At 38.1% G+C, this 19,466-nt stretch overlaps 2 protein-coding genes across 2 annotated transcripts; both read right to left on the reverse strand.

The window, feature by feature from the left end:
• Positions 1-3,217: 3,217 nt before the first annotated feature.
• LOC308128788 (green-sensitive opsin-like) lies at positions 3,218-4,713 on the reverse strand (the record flags this gene model as incomplete). The annotated part of the gene is made up of 5 exons (XM_080494453.1): positions 3,218-3,316; positions 3,410-3,649; positions 3,764-3,929; positions 4,081-4,249; positions 4,329-4,713. The coding sequence occupies 5 exons, from the start codon at positions 4,711-4,713 to the stop codon at positions 3,218-3,220; spliced, it is 1,059 nt and encodes a 352-aa protein (XP_080350579.1).
• A 12,255-nt stretch (positions 4,714-16,968) lies between these two features.
• On the reverse strand, positions 16,969-19,069 carry LOC308128789 (green-sensitive opsin; the record flags this gene model as incomplete). The annotated part of the gene is made up of 5 exons (XM_080494454.1): positions 16,969-17,067; positions 17,496-17,735; positions 17,972-18,137; positions 18,388-18,556; positions 18,685-19,069. The coding sequence occupies 5 exons, from the start codon at positions 19,067-19,069 to the stop codon at positions 16,969-16,971; spliced, it is 1,059 nt and encodes a 352-aa protein (XP_080350580.1).
• Between the last annotated feature and the right edge of the window lie 397 nt (positions 19,070-19,466).

Raw genomic sequence — 19,466 nt, forward strand, 5'->3', positions numbered from 1 at the left:
TAATGACATGTAACACTTACAGTCACCACACTGATCCAACCACCTTCCAACAAACTACCATTGTGAAACAAAATGACCCTGACCAGTACTTTACATCAGTTGCAGAAGTACATGTTTTTGACATTTGAAGACTGCCCCAGACCCAAGAAGGTCCCAACGGACCGCAAGTTGGAGCAACCACTTAATTGTGGACAATTCGTTTGTTGGACCATTTGTTGAACAAATCGGAGAGCATAGGTATCAAGATGACAAACAATATGCATGTCAAATTTCCAAAACAAAAGAATTAAAAAAAAAAAAAAAAAACACTTGTGATATCGCTAGTAAGTTGTGTGATGTCTCAAAACACAGGAACAAAGACAATCTGGCAATGGACACATGAATGAAAGGGCTTTAAATACACCAGGAAGGGGAAGATGAAGACACATGTGAGATGAATTAAACACACAGCCACAGACGGAGGGAAGACAGGAAAGACGAGCGCGCAGAGATAGAGGAGATAGAGGTGGGCATCAAAATAAAACAGGAAAAACAAAACAGGCAAGACAAACAGACTTTACACAGACAAAGAAGGATGCCTGACATCAACCCAATAGGCTTTAGAGCTGAAATTCTTTGCACAAATTTTGGAACCAGATAGGACAAGAAAACCTCAATTGTATTATGAGTTAGTAAATACCAACCAATGTATGTAATGTGGGTTTTCATGAATTAATATGGCCTCTTATTTCGAGAAATGAGAGAATACTGTGTGGCTCACACAGTAATGTTCCTAAAGCTTTCCCTGCAGAGCACACACTAGCCTGAAAGTCAGTCTAATCCTCAAGTTTATTATTAAGACCTCTCCATGCATCCCCTCCTATCTCATCCAAGCAATTAGAACAAAAGGAGGCGACGACCATCTCCGTGGGCCCCTGACACACTAAGCATATGCAGGTGTCCAGATCAGGCTCTTTCAGGCAAATTACACAGCATGTGCCCCCTGCCTGACAATTAGGATCAAGTTCTCAGCAGGAAATAAAGGGCTACATCATGAGCGAGATGGCCCGTTGAGTGTTTGGAAGGGATATCATTAAATGTAATTAAATGTGAGCAGTAACATGTTATAGACTAGTGTGTAACGTTTTGCGCTGATTACATCTATGTTTTCCAGCAGGGCATTAAACAGCTGTGACTCTCGTATAATAAAAATAAATATTTTAACAAAATCAGTTACGTAATACGTTGCCCTGTAGAGGGCATCAGTCACCAGTTTAACCAACTGAATGCTCTCCAGAAGAGGGTCCCCCTGATATTAAACCTCCAACTTAAGGTACTTAAGTCAAGATTTGTTTTCTCAATAAATCCACTTTTGACATTTCTGTGTAACGACAATGCCTTCTAAATGTGTTCAATGTTTGAATGGCATATTTAGATAAGCTGTACAGCAGACACGCTGGAAATAACTTGACCACCAGGGGGATCAACGCACCATACAACCTCTCAACTGGTAAAGCTCAACAGTGACGAGGTCTTGCCAAAAACTCTGCTGATCCCTGCCTGGCCTCATGCGCCTGAAGACATATATTTTAACCTTGGACCTTCATTCTTTGTTGTATTTATATCTATCTCACGGTTTTATTATCTGATTTTTATGATTAAAAAAAAGTCACCACCTGAATTTTACTAAGCAAATAGGTACATGCCTCCCATCTGATAATTACTGCATGGGCAATTATCTTTCAGCTGGCAACAAGATATTTAACACCAGCTGATGCAATGAGTAATTTCTCATTTCTTAAACAACCATGGTGAAAGACACATCCTGTGCTCGTGGAAAAGATGTTAGTCTGTTTAAGAAGGGTCAAATCATTGGCATTGCATCAAGGAGAGAAAACATCTAAGGAGATGGCAGAAACTACTCAAATTGGTGTCTAACGCATTATTAAAAATATATGTATATTAAAAAAATTCCTAAATGATCGTGATTGGCGATCACTTAAACGTTAGGCCAAATCAAATCGAAGAAAAACAACAGTAGAACTCTGGAATGTGTTTAATAGTGAAAGCAAGACCATTGTCAAATGCACAATGTAAAGGGAACTCAATGGATTTGGATTGAACAACTGTGTAGCCGTAAGAAAACCCCTAATCAGTAAGGCTAACGGGGAAAAAAGGCTTCAGTTTTCTAGCGAGCATAAAGTTTGGACTCTGGAGGAATGGAAGGTCATGTGGTCTGATGAGTCCAGATTTACCCTGTTCCAGAGTGATAGATGCATCAGGGTAAGAAGAGAAGCACCCATCATACCTATTCCTACTGTACAAGCATGTGGGGGGCGGTCCTATGATCTTGGGTTGCTGCAGTTCGTCAGGTCGATAACTGTGAAAATTATGGGTTGAATGCAGCGAAAGAACTTCCCCAAGGGGATTAATAAAGTATGCAGAAGTGCAGTATGCAGAAGCAGAAGTGCTGGCATTTCTAAACTTTGGATTAAAAAGGGCTTGATAGCCTGCAGTCCACACAAAGGTTATTAAGATGACAGGTATAATCATTCAATGTCTAAATTGGTAAAAAACCCTTTTTAAATTTAGTTTGGTGTTTTCATTAGTTTCTTGCTGATGCAAATCCAATGAACCAACAATGCCTTGTGTTATCTGGGATTGTCAATTTGTTGTTGTTGTTGGAGGGTACGTCAGTAAAAACTCTACAGAAAGAAAGTGAAGACAACAGAACATTTCTTTTCATGCATGCATTTATTATCTAATCCATCCTATTTGTTTTTTGGTTTTTTTTCATTTTCATAGTATACATAAAAATAATGTCACTGGTAACCCAGCAAAACATATGCTCCAAATAATTACAAGAAAATGCCCCACATGTGTTTTTGCATTCACCAGTCAAAATGTTGTCACATTTTAGCAGGTTTGTCCTGAGAGTAGAGGTGGAGTCACAATCACTCAGTCACTCATTCACTCATATTAGCTCACAAACACACACTCACGCACAAATGCTGTACAAGATCACCTCCACAGCAAATGCATTTTTTTTTTACATTTGTTAATTTACACATATTTGCAGATGAAAAAAGAATTCCTCAGTGTGTTTGGTCCAGAGTCCGCTTGTTGAATCCATATTTCCATTTGGCAAAAGTTAAAGATTTTCTTTATCATGGGATCTCCTATAATCTGGAAGCAATCAGGAAGGAAAATGTCCAGAGATTTGAAGATGTCATCAGACTTAAGACACGGAAGACACCTCTGTCTTGCTTGCAGAAACTGAGGTCTCGTCCTCCACCATGCCTCCCATTCCAATAGCACCCAGCATGCAATTACGGAACTGGAAGGAAGAAAATAAAAGACCATTGGGTACATAGATACACTTTGGAATAAGAAGAATAAAAGCTGATACAAAATAGCATATGTAACCAACCTGCTTGTTCATCAGCACATAGATGACAGGGTTGTACAGGGCGGAGCTCTTTGCAAAGAAAGCAGGGATGGCAGCAGTCAGGGGGGAGAAGGCTGCTCCCTTGTTCATGAAGATCCATCCAGCAAAGGTGGCATAGGGTGTCCAAGCTGTTAGGAAGCCAAAGACCATCAAGACGCACATGCGTGTGACTTCCTTCTCAGCTTTCTGGGTGGAGGCAGAGTCTTGCTGCTGGGCTGCAGCCTGCAGGTAACACACATTTTTTTTTTTTGTTTGTTTTTTGGAGTTAGCATTGCCAGTCAGTTTTCAGTTTAGTTACACAGTATGAGTGAATGTGATGAACACAAATGCACTTACAGCTTTGACTGTCAGCACAAGGCTTCCATAAGTGAAGAAAATGACAAAGACTGGAAAGAAGAAGTGGACAACAAACATGTATATGACGTATGACTCATTGTTGAAGCCTGGAGCCAGAGTGTAGTAGTCAGGTCCACATGAGCACTGCATGCCCTCAGGAAGGTACCTGTTAGGGGTTGAAGAGAAGAAAATGAGCGTTCAACTGAAGCAGCCTTTTGCCATCTAAAGTCATTTAAGATCCTGTAATGTAAAGCACTGCCACCTTTTTGGGGTGTTGGAATGGTTTTAAAATGAGTTGGTTCCCATGTGCTCATTACCTGGACCAGCCAAACAGTGGGGGTGCTGCACAAGCCATAGCCATGATCCAGGTGAAAAGGACTCCAGCTCCAGCATGAGTTCCAGTGAATTTGAAGCTTCCCATGGGTTTGCAGACGACAATGTATCTCTCCACAGCCAGAACGACAAGAGACCAGAGAGCAACTTCACCTGCAGGGAGATATGGAATTAGACCATTCAGATTCTACTCCTGAGGGTAAAGATAATTTCCGTGTTCCTTTCTTCTTACCTCCAAGTGTGGCCATGAATCCTTCAATAGCGCAGAAGGTGGGTCCAAGAATGAAGTAGCCACTGAAGGCTGATGTTATGGTGATGGTGAAGCCAAACATGCACATAATAAGTCCAGCCACAGCCAGGTTGACCAGGATGAAGTTGAGAGGTTGACGAAGCTTCTTGTTCTGAGCTGTTACGAAGAGGGTCAGGGCGTTGATTGGTGTCCCGGTGCAGATCAGGAAGAACATGTAGAATGCTAGAAGCTTGAAGACCATTGGGTCTATCATATAATACTGTGGATACTCAAAAGGACTTCTAACAATCCCAGTCCTGTTGGACATAGGGATGTAGAAGTTCTTGCCTTCTGTGCCATTGGGCTCAATTCCTCCTTCCCACCCCATCTTTGCTGATCAGTTGTTCTGTTAAGATTCTTCCTGCAAAGACTCGTATGAGAGCTGATGCACACAAGCCTCAGAGTGGCGATGGGTGGTTTTATACCTGTTCACTGGTGCTTTCGTCAAATGGCCAAAGTGGGATTACAGGATTGTCAGGTTGTGGAAGGTCACTAATTGAATTTAACACCGGATAGAGAGGATGCTGTCTGACGTTATTTGCTGTACTTCCCAAATCTGCAGAAATGATTGTAATCTTGACTAATCAATGGAGATCAGCTAGATTGTTTTGCTTTAGAGGTCATCATTTGTCAATAAAAATGTCATCAAGCAATAAAGAATACGTTGAGAATAGTATACTTCAAAGATATAGGAAAGATTAGCATGCATGTTCTCATGTCACACAATGATACAAGATTATACAAGGAGGAGACTCTTTCATTATCATAACACTGGTTCAGATTTCCTTAGAATATGTGATGGAATTTGGTTGCTTTAAACAAAATCAGTTCAAAATGTGTCTGTGTTTGTGTATTGAGGTCAGTCCTTAGCAACAATCTGCACATGGAGAAACTGTGGGTGTCTTAATCTTGATTAGATTAATCAGCGACAGCCTGGCTGTGATATAGCAAAAGATCACTCCCAAAGATCAGACTCAAAATATTCTCACTTATCTAATTTGTTGTCTCTATGAGCTCACGATAGTGCTATCAGCAGCCAAGAAGGTTGAGAAACAAACACAAATCTCTGTGTGTTTCCTATTTCTTTCTTTGAAAGAAAAATGTACAAGACAGAAGATTGATGACAAATTGTCGCTCTATTGTTAACTTTGACAAATTCACATAAACACATTTATCAAGTTCTATTGTTTGAAATCAATCATACTTTTTGGCTTTTTTATTTTAGTTTTGTGCTTGTCTAATATTGTTTCTTGTTTGTTTGATACGTGCTGATCACTTTAGTAAAACCAATCATTTTAGATTGTATGTGTGTGTGAGATTTCTATCAGTGAGAATTAAACAGAGTAGTTGAGACTGCTGCAAATGTTTGTATGTAAATGTATTCTAGTAACTCAAAACATATTAATGGCTGATCATGTAATACCTGCCAATAAAGGAATACATTTAGTAATATTAAAGATAATAATGAAAATAAAGTCAGAGTCTGCCAGCAGTTTAACAAAGTGGTTAAAACACATTCACAACCATAATTTTGAAAGCTACATTTTATGCATCCTTATTGACTGAATATGATGACAATGCCATCCACTATATCTATACTCAATGGTAAAACTGCAAACAAATAGTGTTGCTGTTGCCCATTGCCAAGGGGGGTATTTAAGCTATGTCAGTGATGTAACCACAGAATAACAAAGTAATATTGTTTCAAATATTTTTATTTGACGACCAATGGTGTATTGCTTTACTGGGGTTTATTACATTTAAAATGGCCCACATTATTTTGTAATTGGTCATTATTACATTATTGGTTGTGGTATGTATTAATTTACTTCCACTCTTTTAAGATGGTAATTGTGTTTGCTCACGCGTACATGGATTTGATAGTGGGGCCTGGATAAATGGCAATTGTGTACTAGCAATGGTTAAGTAAACCTGTCCCAAGAACTGTGGAGAAGAACTTTAACCCTTAACACACTTAAGGGTCTTCACATGTGACAACCCTACTTAACCTAAATAGCTTTTAAGTATATTAACAATTTTCTCTTCACCTCAACCAACCTGAAATCCAATTTCACATCTTAAATGTTTTTAGCAAAATGTTAAAGGGCTGTAATGTAATTAAGCACAGTGTAATTCTAGAAGACCTCCATGGTGTTGAAACAGCACTTTGAGCTCTTGCCATGCAAACACACTGGGAGTGAAGTCATTGGAACAGCCACAGTTTATTCAATCTTTGTAGATTTAGTTTTTTCCAGGTTTGTTCCTCCATGACAGATTATTGATTTTTTTTTTGCTTCAACAAGGTTGGAGAATTTTCTCAACTTTAAACTGTTCAACGAAGGTGTGGGACTGATGACAGATTAACCATTCAACCAGGTAAGCCTGTGCTTTTCAGGAATTCACAATGAAACTTGAAAGTAAAGTGCTAGAAGATGTGAGAAATATACCATTCCTACTTACAGTTCTGTTACTCTCTTGAAATGATATTTGTGCGACATACTAAGGGCAAATAATATCTTCAGAATCAGAATCAGACTTTACTTTATTGTCATTCTACAAGTACAGCAAAATTGCATATAAAGCTTGGGGAAAAGAGAGACAACAAGAGGTGAGGAGAGGAGAAAAAAGGCAGGTTACAAACTGTGCTCTGAGGGAGCACAGTTTGTAATTAGGTAATAAATAACACCTCAAGCACATTTGAAGCATCAACACAGATTACAACATATCTTGGAGACAAGGCACATAGGGCATGCATGGGAGGGGGAGTTTTGCAGCCCGCCACTAGGAGGAGGTGTCTTTACGCCTAGTCTCTGTATGCAGGCAGCCCATCTCCTCCAACAGCCTCTGCTTTGGAGGGGGGAAGGAGGGCCAGTGATCTCTGTAGTCTCTGCAGTCAGTCCGGCGTTGTTTGTCATGAGAAGGCCTTAACAGTCCTGAACAGAGACAAGTTCCCAGTAGGCCAGGTGTGAGGAGTTATCAAGAGAAGGGCAGAGCCTCCATTTTAACAAACAAACCCAGGACAAATAGAAAAACAATCAGCCTTGGCATCTGGATGTTTGAGGGAATTCAAATTGTTTTTGTTCAGGGCGATTTCAGATTTCTCTCATCCTTGAGTGTCTCTGGTCTTTCTTGCTGCTCCAAATCGAGGCGCTTTTTTTTTTTTTTATTTGCCTTCCAGCAGAGCTCTGCATTTTTTGGTTCAGATGGGGATGTGTAGACTCATGTGTAACTAATGTCATTTTAACACTCAACATCTTAACTTCTTTCAATATCGGGCGGCTACCATCTATGTTCTGCCTATTTGGAGTTTATAAGTTGCTCAAATGATGAAGCCATTTTTAGATATTTATTGTTATACATCTTTGCCTTGCATGATGGAGACCACTGCTGTGGTAAGAGTTATGGGAATAAATGTAGTATTTCAGTACATGCTTGTGTTAAATTCTAAGACCTGTTTTAAAATGCTTTGTACAGACTTTAAGCCTGAACTTCAAGATTTCTTATTAGTTTTACCTATAATAAAGAACAATTTGCGGCTTGAAGCAATTGTGTGAGAAAACAATGAGTTCAATATATAAAAGAACTGAATTAGTGTTTTAAGCCATGGATTTTCGATGATGATGGTGGTAATATCGAGTTCAGGGATGCTAACTGACGCTTCGTCCATGCGTCTTTATTTCTGTAGAAAAGGAAGTTCACTCCACTGGTCAAAGAGTTGCAGTCGTGCAGTTCCAGTGAATAAAATGTAAAAACAAAAGAGAGAAATGTAGAACACTACATGTCTGTATCAATTACTAAAAAAAATGCAGTCAGATGTTTGTTCAGTGCAGAATAATATAAACAAATATCCAAATATAATTCAGGGATTAAATATTCACAGGTGGTGAAGTGACTGCATTCATATGTTTTTTAACTGGTTGGATCCTGATTCTCGACTCAAACAGTCGGTCCAAACAAAGACACTTTAGCTCTGGTGTTTCATATCTCCTGGGGGTCATCCATGGCACCTCTACTGAAGAACAGGTGCAGTCATCATTGTAAATGTGAATGGCTTGTTTTTGTCACACCCTACATGCCGCTACGGCAGCGCCAGGCTTTTTACTCTGCACCATAAAGAACAACAAATCACTGAGTTTACATCAAAGAGAAGCATGCCTCCAAAGCCATCAACATGTGTCTTAAGTCTGCAGTTATTACTTCAAACGTGATACAAAACACACAATGTAAGTGCTATTAACTCATGTTGGTGTTTTTATACATGTTTACATTGAACTCAAAAGTATGAAGTTTATCACAAATAAAGCCAAGCATTGATGGATGTGTGTTTGTGTCATTTGACTTCTGTCTGACGGACTTGCTAACCACTCTGCTATCATGCCACCCTTTGACTTATACACTCTTTTAATAGCTCTGAACATCAGTATTGATCCAACAAACAATTCTTCTTCCTGAAGAAGGTGAATTTACAGTAAAGTACAACAAACTTTATTAAATATACAGATAAGACGTACTACATATATTGTAGATACATTACTGTAAGATTTCCCTTCACATATATCAGCAGTTTTCTACATGGTGCTAAAAACAAAAACATATTGATAATGTTTATTCTTTTCTTTTAAATCTAAAACATGTAATGCCTACATAAGAAATGTGCTCCAGTTTCAGAAGCTTTATTCCCGGAGTCAACGCTGTAAGACGAGGTGAAGAGGATTAAATGAAAGCAACACCTTCAAGGAGTGTTACTTTACAGCTGCTGTTCATTCAACAGAATGTGGTATGAATGCTGATTATATTTTCTGGTCTCCAAAATGTAGGCTGCAGCCCAGCAGATCTCGGGATCCGCCTCAAAGGCTGAGACGAAAATGCACTTCGGTGGTGAAGGACCTCCTGACAGATGGGACACCATATGCAACTTTCACTGGTGTGATCTCCCTGAAGCAGTCTTCTCCACTACAACTGCAGCCAGCGTGACTGATCACGATTGGAATGGATTTAACAGTGGCATACCTGCTTCTACAATTATCTCAGAGGGGGATTCTTTCTACTCAATGTGGAGATATTTCATCTATCTGGACAATGGCTTCCTTCCATCTTCATGTGGAATAATCTGTAATGTGGACTGAGTAGGGCGGTGACATCCAAGGATGCCCAAACTCAATGCATGCAGTAATCATCTGAAGAACTGCAATACCTCAAGAGGTCATAAAATTAATCACAATCAGCGTATTTGGATACTTACGTAATTTGACTTTCCATCCTTCCAAGGCATCAATTTAACTGTGACTGTGACCTGTTTACAAAGCAGCATAAATCAACAGATGATCGGAATTCACCGTCAGTGAGAACATCTTTCATACATTCCCTAAAAAACGTTGCTCATGATCACTGACAGATTAAGACAAAGGATCAAATAAAAAAGAGTTTTGTGGAGTTTGTTTTGATATGATGATAACCATGCCTCCATCCATCCATCCATCCATCCATCCAATCCCAGTTGGCTACAGGTAAATTCAGGGTGTACCCTGAACCGGTTACATCTCCAATGAGAATTTCTTGAGAATATCAGCAATGCTTATATTTAATAATAAGAATAAGAATAAGAATAAGAATAAGAATAAGAATAAGAATAAGAATAAGAATAAGAATAAGAATAAGAATAATAGTACATCTCTGTGGAAAGTGGAACATGAGTTTGTTTACAGTTTGTCCACAGTAACACACAATGGAGTTTCTTTCAGACTGCTGCTTTACTGGAACGGGTGAGCATATCAAGAGAACAATGAAATCTGAGGATTACTGTTTAGTTTGAGGTGATGTTTTTGGCCGGCCTGTACAAGTCATGGTTGATGCCCAGCAGTAAAAACTGATTCAACCTGAACCCAACTCAAAACATTTGCAAGTGGCTGAAATCTACCACTCCAACTGGAACTGCTGTAAACTTTATAGAGGTTGAACAAGAGCAGAGTGTCAGACACTTTTCTTTTCATTCTTTTTTCTTTATTTTTTTACTTTTTTTTTGCAAAAAGGTTTTGCAACCAAACGGTGGAACAGCATGATCATAAGAGTGGGTTACACTTCATTCTAACAAAACAAGATTTCTATTGATTTTATTAACAACAACTTTGACATTTTACGAGATAATCTAGTCATGTAATACGTCAAGCTGTTTAAACATATCAGTGCCTACATCAGTGTAAAGTAAAGTTATATTGTCATTTTGAACAAGTTTTATATATGACACTAGATAAATAAAATCATGCATTAAAAAACTTCTTGTCTGAAACATTTCTTTCAAAATTGTAGCTGTCGTTCTGAACTATGTTTATTCAGAAATGTGTGTTTAATGAAAGCCAGTGTTATTCGGGTCGACACTGACAGGTCACGTGCTGTTTCTTTGTACTTCAGGTGGTTTACCGCCTGCAGGGGGCATCGTGACTCACAGCAGGACCTCAGTAGTGTCATGTGTTACATGGCTTGGACATCACTGTGACAAAGAGACCACCCAGTTGAGCAATCTCCACTCAAGCAACCTGGACTCGAACCCCACAGCTATCACATTTAATGAACGAAGACAGACAATCACCTCTTGTTCTTAGCTTTTATCAATGATATTCTTTCTTGTAGCCTACTTATTTTATTTTCAGGACAGGAGTTTCATTTCAATATTTTCTGCCATGCCCAAAATTTCTGTGCACTTCAAAGTAAATCGACCATATAAGTGAAACAAGTGTGTACTTTATTTCTTCTGCAGTTATGCCCCCCCCCAAAAAAACAACAACAACAACAACAACAAACAAACAAACAAACAAACAAACAAACAAAACGCAGACGGAATTGGTTAATTTAGATAACTTTTACTGTATGGATTAAAAAAAATTAATATCATAGGAAATGCTTGTCATTTCAACTGAGATGCAGTATGGCAGAAGATCTAATGTGATTAGCGCTACTACACAGGAGTGGAGCGGAGAGCTCCATCGTCTCAAAGCCTAAGTCTAGACCCGGTGATTAGAAAGGTGCTGATCCAATGATCTGAAGAAAGAACGGATATAAGATGTGGAGCCATTCAGATAGGTGAAGTGATGCATGAACATTCAGGAGTTGTAGGCAGTTTAGTTTTATTCTTTTAAAACCAAATCAGTCTTTTGCATAAGATAAAGATAATATAAGATAAAATAAGTTGAACTGTAAAATCTTACTATACATAATTAAATATATAACGATAGCTGTATGAACATCGAAATGATGGTTTTCTCACATTTCACACTTTCTTGTCACAAACATTTCATGTTTTGAAGCCAAACTATAGGTTAATTTAGTTGGCAATCGCAAATAAATCACAAAGTTGCTTTTTCATGGTTTGAGCATGCAATACAGGTTGACGTTTGTATCTGCTTGCTTGTTTACTTTAATGTACTCTGCAAATTTTTCAGCACAATATGACTTATGTTCCACTTTTTCCCCCACAACTAGAAACTAGTAGTGGTGGTTTAAAGTGTCTTTCTCAGCAATATTCAGCGAGAAGATTTGAGTTTTGCCAGAAAGCTTCAACCAGCATGAATCTTCAGGGAGGGAGATTCCGTTGGAAGAACCATCTCTTCACATGAGTTAAACAGCAGCATGAGAAGATCGCCAAACCAGATATGTGTTTCCTTTCAGCTTTGTCACAGTATAGTTAAGATCAGAGGCAGGATAAGACTTGACTAAGACCTTGTGCATCAATAAGAAAATGCACAAAAGTATGCATAAAAAAAAAGCACTAAATATATAACTATAAGGTTTAAAAGTGTAAAAAGGTAAATAATTGAACATGCACAGACTTTATGAAATCATCTTGAACAAGATTGCAGTGACGAGATAAAAAAACACAAAGGTCAAGGTGAGCGACTGTTTAAGGATATGATGGTCCAAGGATAAAAACATTTGAATTAATACATTTAGATTTTCTGTCGAATCCATTTGCAATTATCCATTTCTTTATTCATGGTCAGTATAACATGAACATATTCTTCTTGCATCATTAAGATTGGAAAGTTCAAGCAAAGCTGCTCACTTTCACCTTAAAAATACACATATTTCAAAGTAAAATCTAATAGGAGATAGAAGTTACAGCTTGTTTTTGTTTGTTTTTTTATTTGTTCTCCTTCTTTCAGTCAGTTTAGCTTAGAATGATGAGGGATTGCTCAGATCAGTAGAGTAGTCGAGTTTTCAAAGTTAAGGATTCAATCAGAATAGATATTGGATTGACAACATTGTGATAACAGACATTTTTCAACAACGCAAGGTTGGGGAAAAAGCGAGCAATATAACATATATACTGGGCTGTATTCAATCATGCACTGTTTTTCTTGAGTCTTTGTTGAGTCTTTTGCAGTTCCTCTGAGTGGTTACACAGCCTCTGTGAGCTACTGAAGGGACGCGCGAATGTGATTTGCTTTTTGTTGGATCAGTTATAAGTCAGGCTGGCTGCAGCATTTTGAACTCACAATGGAGATGTTAAAACGCCGTCCATTCATACAGGGAAGTAATTGTACTTTCTCCTTATTAGTAAAATGAGCAACAATTCTTATCAGTCTCTTGGGTATGCTGCCACAGACAAACCTCCAATGATGGACCAGCAACCCCAGACTTATTATTTATTTTCACACTTTCCATGCTTTTCCACCAATATAGTTAGGTTAGGTTATGCAGTAAGGTTAATGGAACGCTTCGATTCAACATCAGGGAAACCAATGGGGAGAAAAATGTTCTGCACCAGATGGCCCATGTGGTCACGCCACTGAGTCTTTATTTCAAAACCACAGGATTAGTCTGAGTTTAGAAATAGAAGCATAAGAGCAATCATAGTGTAGCTTTCAGGGTCACAAACCTGCTGACCACAATAAGGTGGTAATCCCTCAGGGGGATAGCTGATAAATAAAACAACAAAAAATGTACTATTCAACACTGGTCCACCTATATTTATCTATTTATCTTTTGTGTGCGTTAATTTTCTTTATTATTATCAACATTGTCATATAGTGTGCATTTTTTTTTATTGTGTATTCTGAATTTTTATTTTTATTCATCCCATTTGGCACAATATGCTATGTATAATTTTTGTGTGTGATGAATAGAGGACTTGATTTGACTTGAAATAGAATCAAATATTCCTCAACAGATTATAAGAACTAAAAACATGACATTTCCCTTAATTGGATGACCTCTATCTAATAAACTAAAATCCAACAATAACACTATTGTTGCCAATATTAGCAGAAATAGTTGGCCAAGTTATTAAAATAAATAAATAAATAAATAAATAAATAAATAAATAAATAAATAAATAAATAAATAAATAAATAAATAAATAAATAAATAAATAAATAAATAAATAAATAAATAAAATAAAAATAAATAAATAAATAAATAAATAAATAAATAAATAAATAAATAAATAAATAAATGAAATGAAATATCCATCCAGATTTTGACAACCAACAATACAAGATTTACCTTAATTGGATGATTTGATTTTCAAATATATTGCAAAAAAAGTAAGAATAAAATACAATCTGTCATTATTGCCAATATTCAGAAAACTAAAATGGGTTGGCATTGCAATTAAATAAAAAACTGTGTACGATATCTTTTCCTATATTTCTCAAAATTATACATTGCAGACCACAACAGATTTAGAACACAACACTTTAATTTTCTTCTTCTTTTTTGTCTTGCTTTAAGCTTGTTTGTTTTACAAGCAACTGAATTATTTTTGTTTTTGCAACTGAACAGGTACACTTTCCTTTCTCCTAATCCCACTCAACAACCGTTGTCTCCTATTTCTCTTTGCAACAACTCTCACAAATTCATCCATATCCAAGTCACTTGTTATGGATTTCTCATAGACCAAGATCACCAAATTTCTACAGTGTTACAATAGGGGGTTAGGACCTGTTGCAAAATGAAGAAGAAACTCTCACACAAGAATGAAGACAAACCAATTACCAGAGCGGTTACATACAATTTATGCAACTCAGGAAAGGCTTACACACAGTGGACAGGTCTGTTTCCTTTAATGCTGCTCATTTTTTGAACAGTATCTTTTTTACCACAGGTACTTCAGAGTGTCATTATCTTCTACAGTGCCAGCCAGCGCAGCCAGAGGGTGCAAAAGGGTGGCATCGAGAAATGCGCTCAATGGGGGCGCAAGAATATGTATTGCTCTAATCAGGTGAATAATCTTGTGTGAAATTGTGTTTTCCTGTTCGGAAATGGCTCCGACAAGGATGTTGAGCAGGGATCTTTTCAGTGATGGATAGAGGTAAATGGTAGGTGTCACCAGAGTCTGTATGGCCCAAAGTTGAGAGCACAACACTTTGCAAACATCAAACCAGACGTTTGCTCAGTGTTCTCCTTCTCTTCATTGGATTTGATTCATCCCATCAGGGGTCCAGTGCTGCACTAACAACCTCATAAGCAGTGCACCGATCAACTGACTGAGATTGAATAGCATTTGCTGGTTTCAAGACACCAAGCACCCACACCAGGAACTTTCCAATCACTCAGAAGGGATTCCTCCTAATTTGACTAAGCAGGCCTGATGCCTTGGTGCAAAAATCAACTGCAGAGTCATTATCCTCTGTCATTTTATACATAATATGAAGAAGTTGCTTATGACTGGGCCAGCAATTTTTGGCAGAAGTACAGGAAAAGCAGCAGTCAGACAGTCTGCTCTCTGCAGCAATCTGGAACTGTGATCAGAGCAATGGACTACTGTCCAGCTGACTGTGCGAATAAATATGGATGCATTTTTAGTTACTGTTAATTACGTTTGGCTATGATTTTGACAGCAGAAACGTGTCGCTTCTTCAAAGTCTCCTGTGCTTGTGCCGCTCAGTTTGCTTTTTTTTTTGCTGACACCATGTCATTTGGATACTGACAATGACTATATGTTTAGCTGAGAGGAGGCTGAGTAGATGAGCCAGTAACTGATGGAAAGAGCAAAGAAGACACCACATCTATCATCTCATTTGGGCCTTTTCCAGTGGGTCTTTCAGCTACTGTAGTAAATTTACTCCCTGTTAGAGCACAATGTGTAACAACAACCCAAAACGTAACAAAGACTCGAATTGTTAGAAAATATAAGGATAAAACCCAAAATGTAACTGGTCAATAATGTAACTGAGCCTAAAATTTAGACCCTTTTGATATTACATTATGGAGCAAGTAAAAATCAGAAAAAAACTTTAAAAAAATAATTACATCATAAAATGTGTCAATAATTCATGCTGTGCACTTGAACTTGAACTGCTTCAATTTGATTAACGCTGAAATAATGACTTCTAAATGTTTGAACTATTTGCTTATTCATATATCTACATACATATTGTATTTAAACATGATTGTTGTTGCCCAAGTCATTCTGTTCTCTATAATCTGGGTAATGTATAAAGAATAATGTCAGTATAATACAATGTATGATCATTAAACATATTAAGATCACATTTAAATTCTTGTAAATCTTTTTACATTATTGTCATTGACATTTTGTATTTTATAAATGTATGGGTTTTTTTTTTAATTACATTTCAGGCTCAGCACTTTTATTACATCATCGACCAGTTACATTTCGGGTTTTATTGCATAATTTTTTCCAGCTACATTGTTACATTTTGAGTTGTTGTTGCATATCAGGCTCTATTGAGTCTCTATTCATTTTCTGGTAAATCCATCATTATATTTCTCAACTTGTGAAAGTTTGATTTAAGGTGGCAGGATGTTTATTTAAGGGGGCGTTCCCTCCTTTTGCCTCTTGACTCTTGCCCCAGCATTAAGCCGCCCCGAGAATGACCATATAAAATTCCAAGGGAAATAATGCTTTAGGTCTTTTTGTTCCAGTTATTTGATGCATCAAATATATTATTTCCCCTCCCATTGCTTATTGATTCATCAATAAATCAATGTTCTTATTGTCATCATAATTATAGAAGATCCTATTTTTGCTGTTGTATTTATATTTTTGCTGGTATTCTTCCACTGAAGACATTTCCCAGCAATGATTCTGCTGGACACACACCAATGTGCGTAACTTCCAGTTGAAGAGCTCTTTTGTTGACTTTTCTAATTTAGCTCATAAAAGGTCTCACAGATTCCCACAGCTGCATTTCCAATCCTCAGATGTTTTCAGTCACATCTGAAGCATTTATAAGTAGTAAGAAAACAAGAGTCAGCAAATCTTTTCATGCATGCATTTAATATATTTTCCTAATTTTTCTTTTGTTTACAAAATATTTACAGAATGACATAGGCTACCACAATTGCAAACCTTTCCTCATCGCAAAGCACCCACCCATCATCCAAACATGCAACCAGTGATTGCTTCAGAAAGAAACACATCAGGCTGTGTTTCACTTTGCAGTCCAGTTTTCATCTCAAAAATATGCAAAAAAAATAAAAACGTGGACAGGAAAATGCCGCCTGAATGTTGATATATGTAAATAAATGTCAATTTTTAAGATTGGATCCCTTTGCATATTTCCAGGTGAGAACAGTGATTCAGAATTGGGAAGACATCAGGAAGGTGGATATGTAGAGATCTTTAAGAGACAGAAGACACTTCTGTCTTGCTGGTAGATACTGAGGTCTCATCTTCAACCATCCCGCCCATTCCAACTGTGGAAAGCATGCAGTTACGGAACTGAAATGAAAGAAAATAAACATCAGCATTTGTCTGCAATCACAACTTCATGATGAATGACATATGCGTTCACCATTTTTTATTTTATTAACAGGATGGAAGAGTTATAGTCAATGTTTGTCCAAATGGTTTCACTAAATTGATGTTCATGCTCCTTTTAAAAAACTTTTCCCCATTTGAAAATGGTAGCCTGGTAAAAAAAAAAAAAAAAAAGTCAAATTGGAGTGTCTGTCAAGTGATGTTTCGATTACTCATTTAGACGAGTGTCTCTTTAGTATTTATTCATTCTGTTTGTTTGTTTGTTTGTTTGTTTGTTTGGTTGGTTGGTTGTTTGATTGTTTGATTGTTTAATTGCGCAACATAAAAATACAAAACAAAAATAAACAAATACAAAAGTGAGAGGTCCGCCACAGTAAGATTGAACTGACCTGTTTGTTCATCAAAATGTAGATGATAGGATTGAATATTGCAGAGCTCTTTGAGAAGAAGGCAGGGACAGCCATGGCTGAAGCTGAGAATGCGGCTCCCTTGTTAAAGAAGATCCAGGCAGCAAAGGAAGCATACGGGGTCCAGGCAATGAGGAAGCCCAACACCATCAAGAAGCACATACGTGTGACTTCCTTCTCAGCCTTCTGGGTGGATGCAGAGTCCTGCTGCTGAGCTGCGGCCTGAAAGTAAAATCACCATCAGTCATCATCTGTGTTGGGCTCTCATCGGGGGCTTGCTATTCCTGGTATTATTGGATCAAGAAAATAGTTGAGTCTGAGACTACAAGCCAGATGAGCATTTCACAGTGGTGTGACCAACATTACGAAGCTGAGCGAAACATGGATGATAATCACATTCAACTGAAATAACTGTGAACTTTTACAAAACAAAAACATTGACAAGAAGCTTCACTTACGGCTTTGACTGTCAGCACAAGGCTTCCATATGTGAAGAAGATGAGGAAAACAGGAACGCAGAAGTGGCAGCTGAACATGTACATGACATATGATTCATTGTTGAAACCTGGGGCCAGAGTGTAGTAGTCAGGTCCGCATGAAACCTGTATACCTTCGGGAATGTATCTGAAAAGAAAACAATGCATCAGGAGGAGGTGAATGTCATGTGTAAAGTTTACTGTATGATGTCTCTCATCATGAAAAAAAAGACCTGTAAGGTTGTTGGTATACAATTTTTACTAAGTAGGTTTAAATGTGGCAGGTGTGTCTTTTTGCAACTTCACCCTTCTTCTACTGAATGCACCCAAACCAAAGTTAAACTATGAATACATTGTTCTGTTATTTCAATTTGCAGACATAAACATTGTCTCGTTACCTTGACCAGCCAGCCAGAGGAGGAGAAGCACAGGACATGGCCATGATCCAGGTGAATGCGCAGCCAGCTCCAGCATGGGTGGCTGTAAATTTGAAGCTACCCATGGGTTTACAGACCACAATGTATCGCTCAACAGCCAGAACAACAAGAGACCAGAGAGAAACTTGACCTGCAGAAGAAACAACAGGAGAGCAGAAGCTGTGATGAAGGCATTCAAAACTGTCCATTTCACACACGCATCCAGAGGTTTCAATCACACGACTTGCAATTGTCATAACAGCTTTTCCTAATGTTTACCTCCAAGCGTAGCCATGAATCCCTCAATAGCGCAGCTCATGGGGCCCAAGGCAAAGTAGCCATTGAGAGAAGAGTAAATGGTGACAGTGAATCCAAAGCAGACCATGACGAGTCCAGCCACAGCCAAGTTAACAAGGATGAAGTTAAGAGGTTGCCGGAGCTTCTTGTTCTGAGCTGTGACCACCAGTGTCAGAGCGTTGATGGGAAAGCCAGCGCACAGCAGAAAAAACATGTAGAGGGCCAATAATTTGAATTGCCATGGATCCGCCAAATAGTACTGTGGATATTCGAATGGGCTCCTCACAAGCCCCGTCCTATTGCTTATGGGGATGTAGAAGTTCTTGCCCTCTGTGCCATTGGGCTCCATTCCTCCTTCCCAGGCCATTTTCCCTGTTTAGTTGTTTGCTTGGCAGAGTGGAAAAATCCTGGAGCACAGTCAATGCAGCAGAGTCTGCTCTCTCACTTCTTAAAGTGACTCGGCAGGCGTGGTTATATAGCCCTGAGGGGCATCAGGTGAAATTAGATTACAGGATCTTCGTTGTATTCAGTCCATAATCTCTGAGTATAATCACTTGTTCCGATGTCATTAATTTCTTTTCTTTTTTTAACCGGGTGGGGTCGGCTCTGGAGGGGAGGCGATTGGAGGGAATTTACCTGATATTACCGAGAGAGCTTTCAGCATCTGTCTTTTTGGCTCTTGTTTTTTGGTTTACTGTTCATTTTAAACACTGCATACAAAATATTCTAAATGCATACATTACTCACTTTAATATGACACATTC

The sequence above is a fragment of the Blennius ocellaris genome, assembly GCF_963422515.1.
Source record: "Blennius ocellaris genome assembly, chromosome: 4".
NCBI lineage: Eukaryota > Metazoa > Chordata > Actinopteri > Blenniiformes > Blenniidae > Blennius > Blennius ocellaris.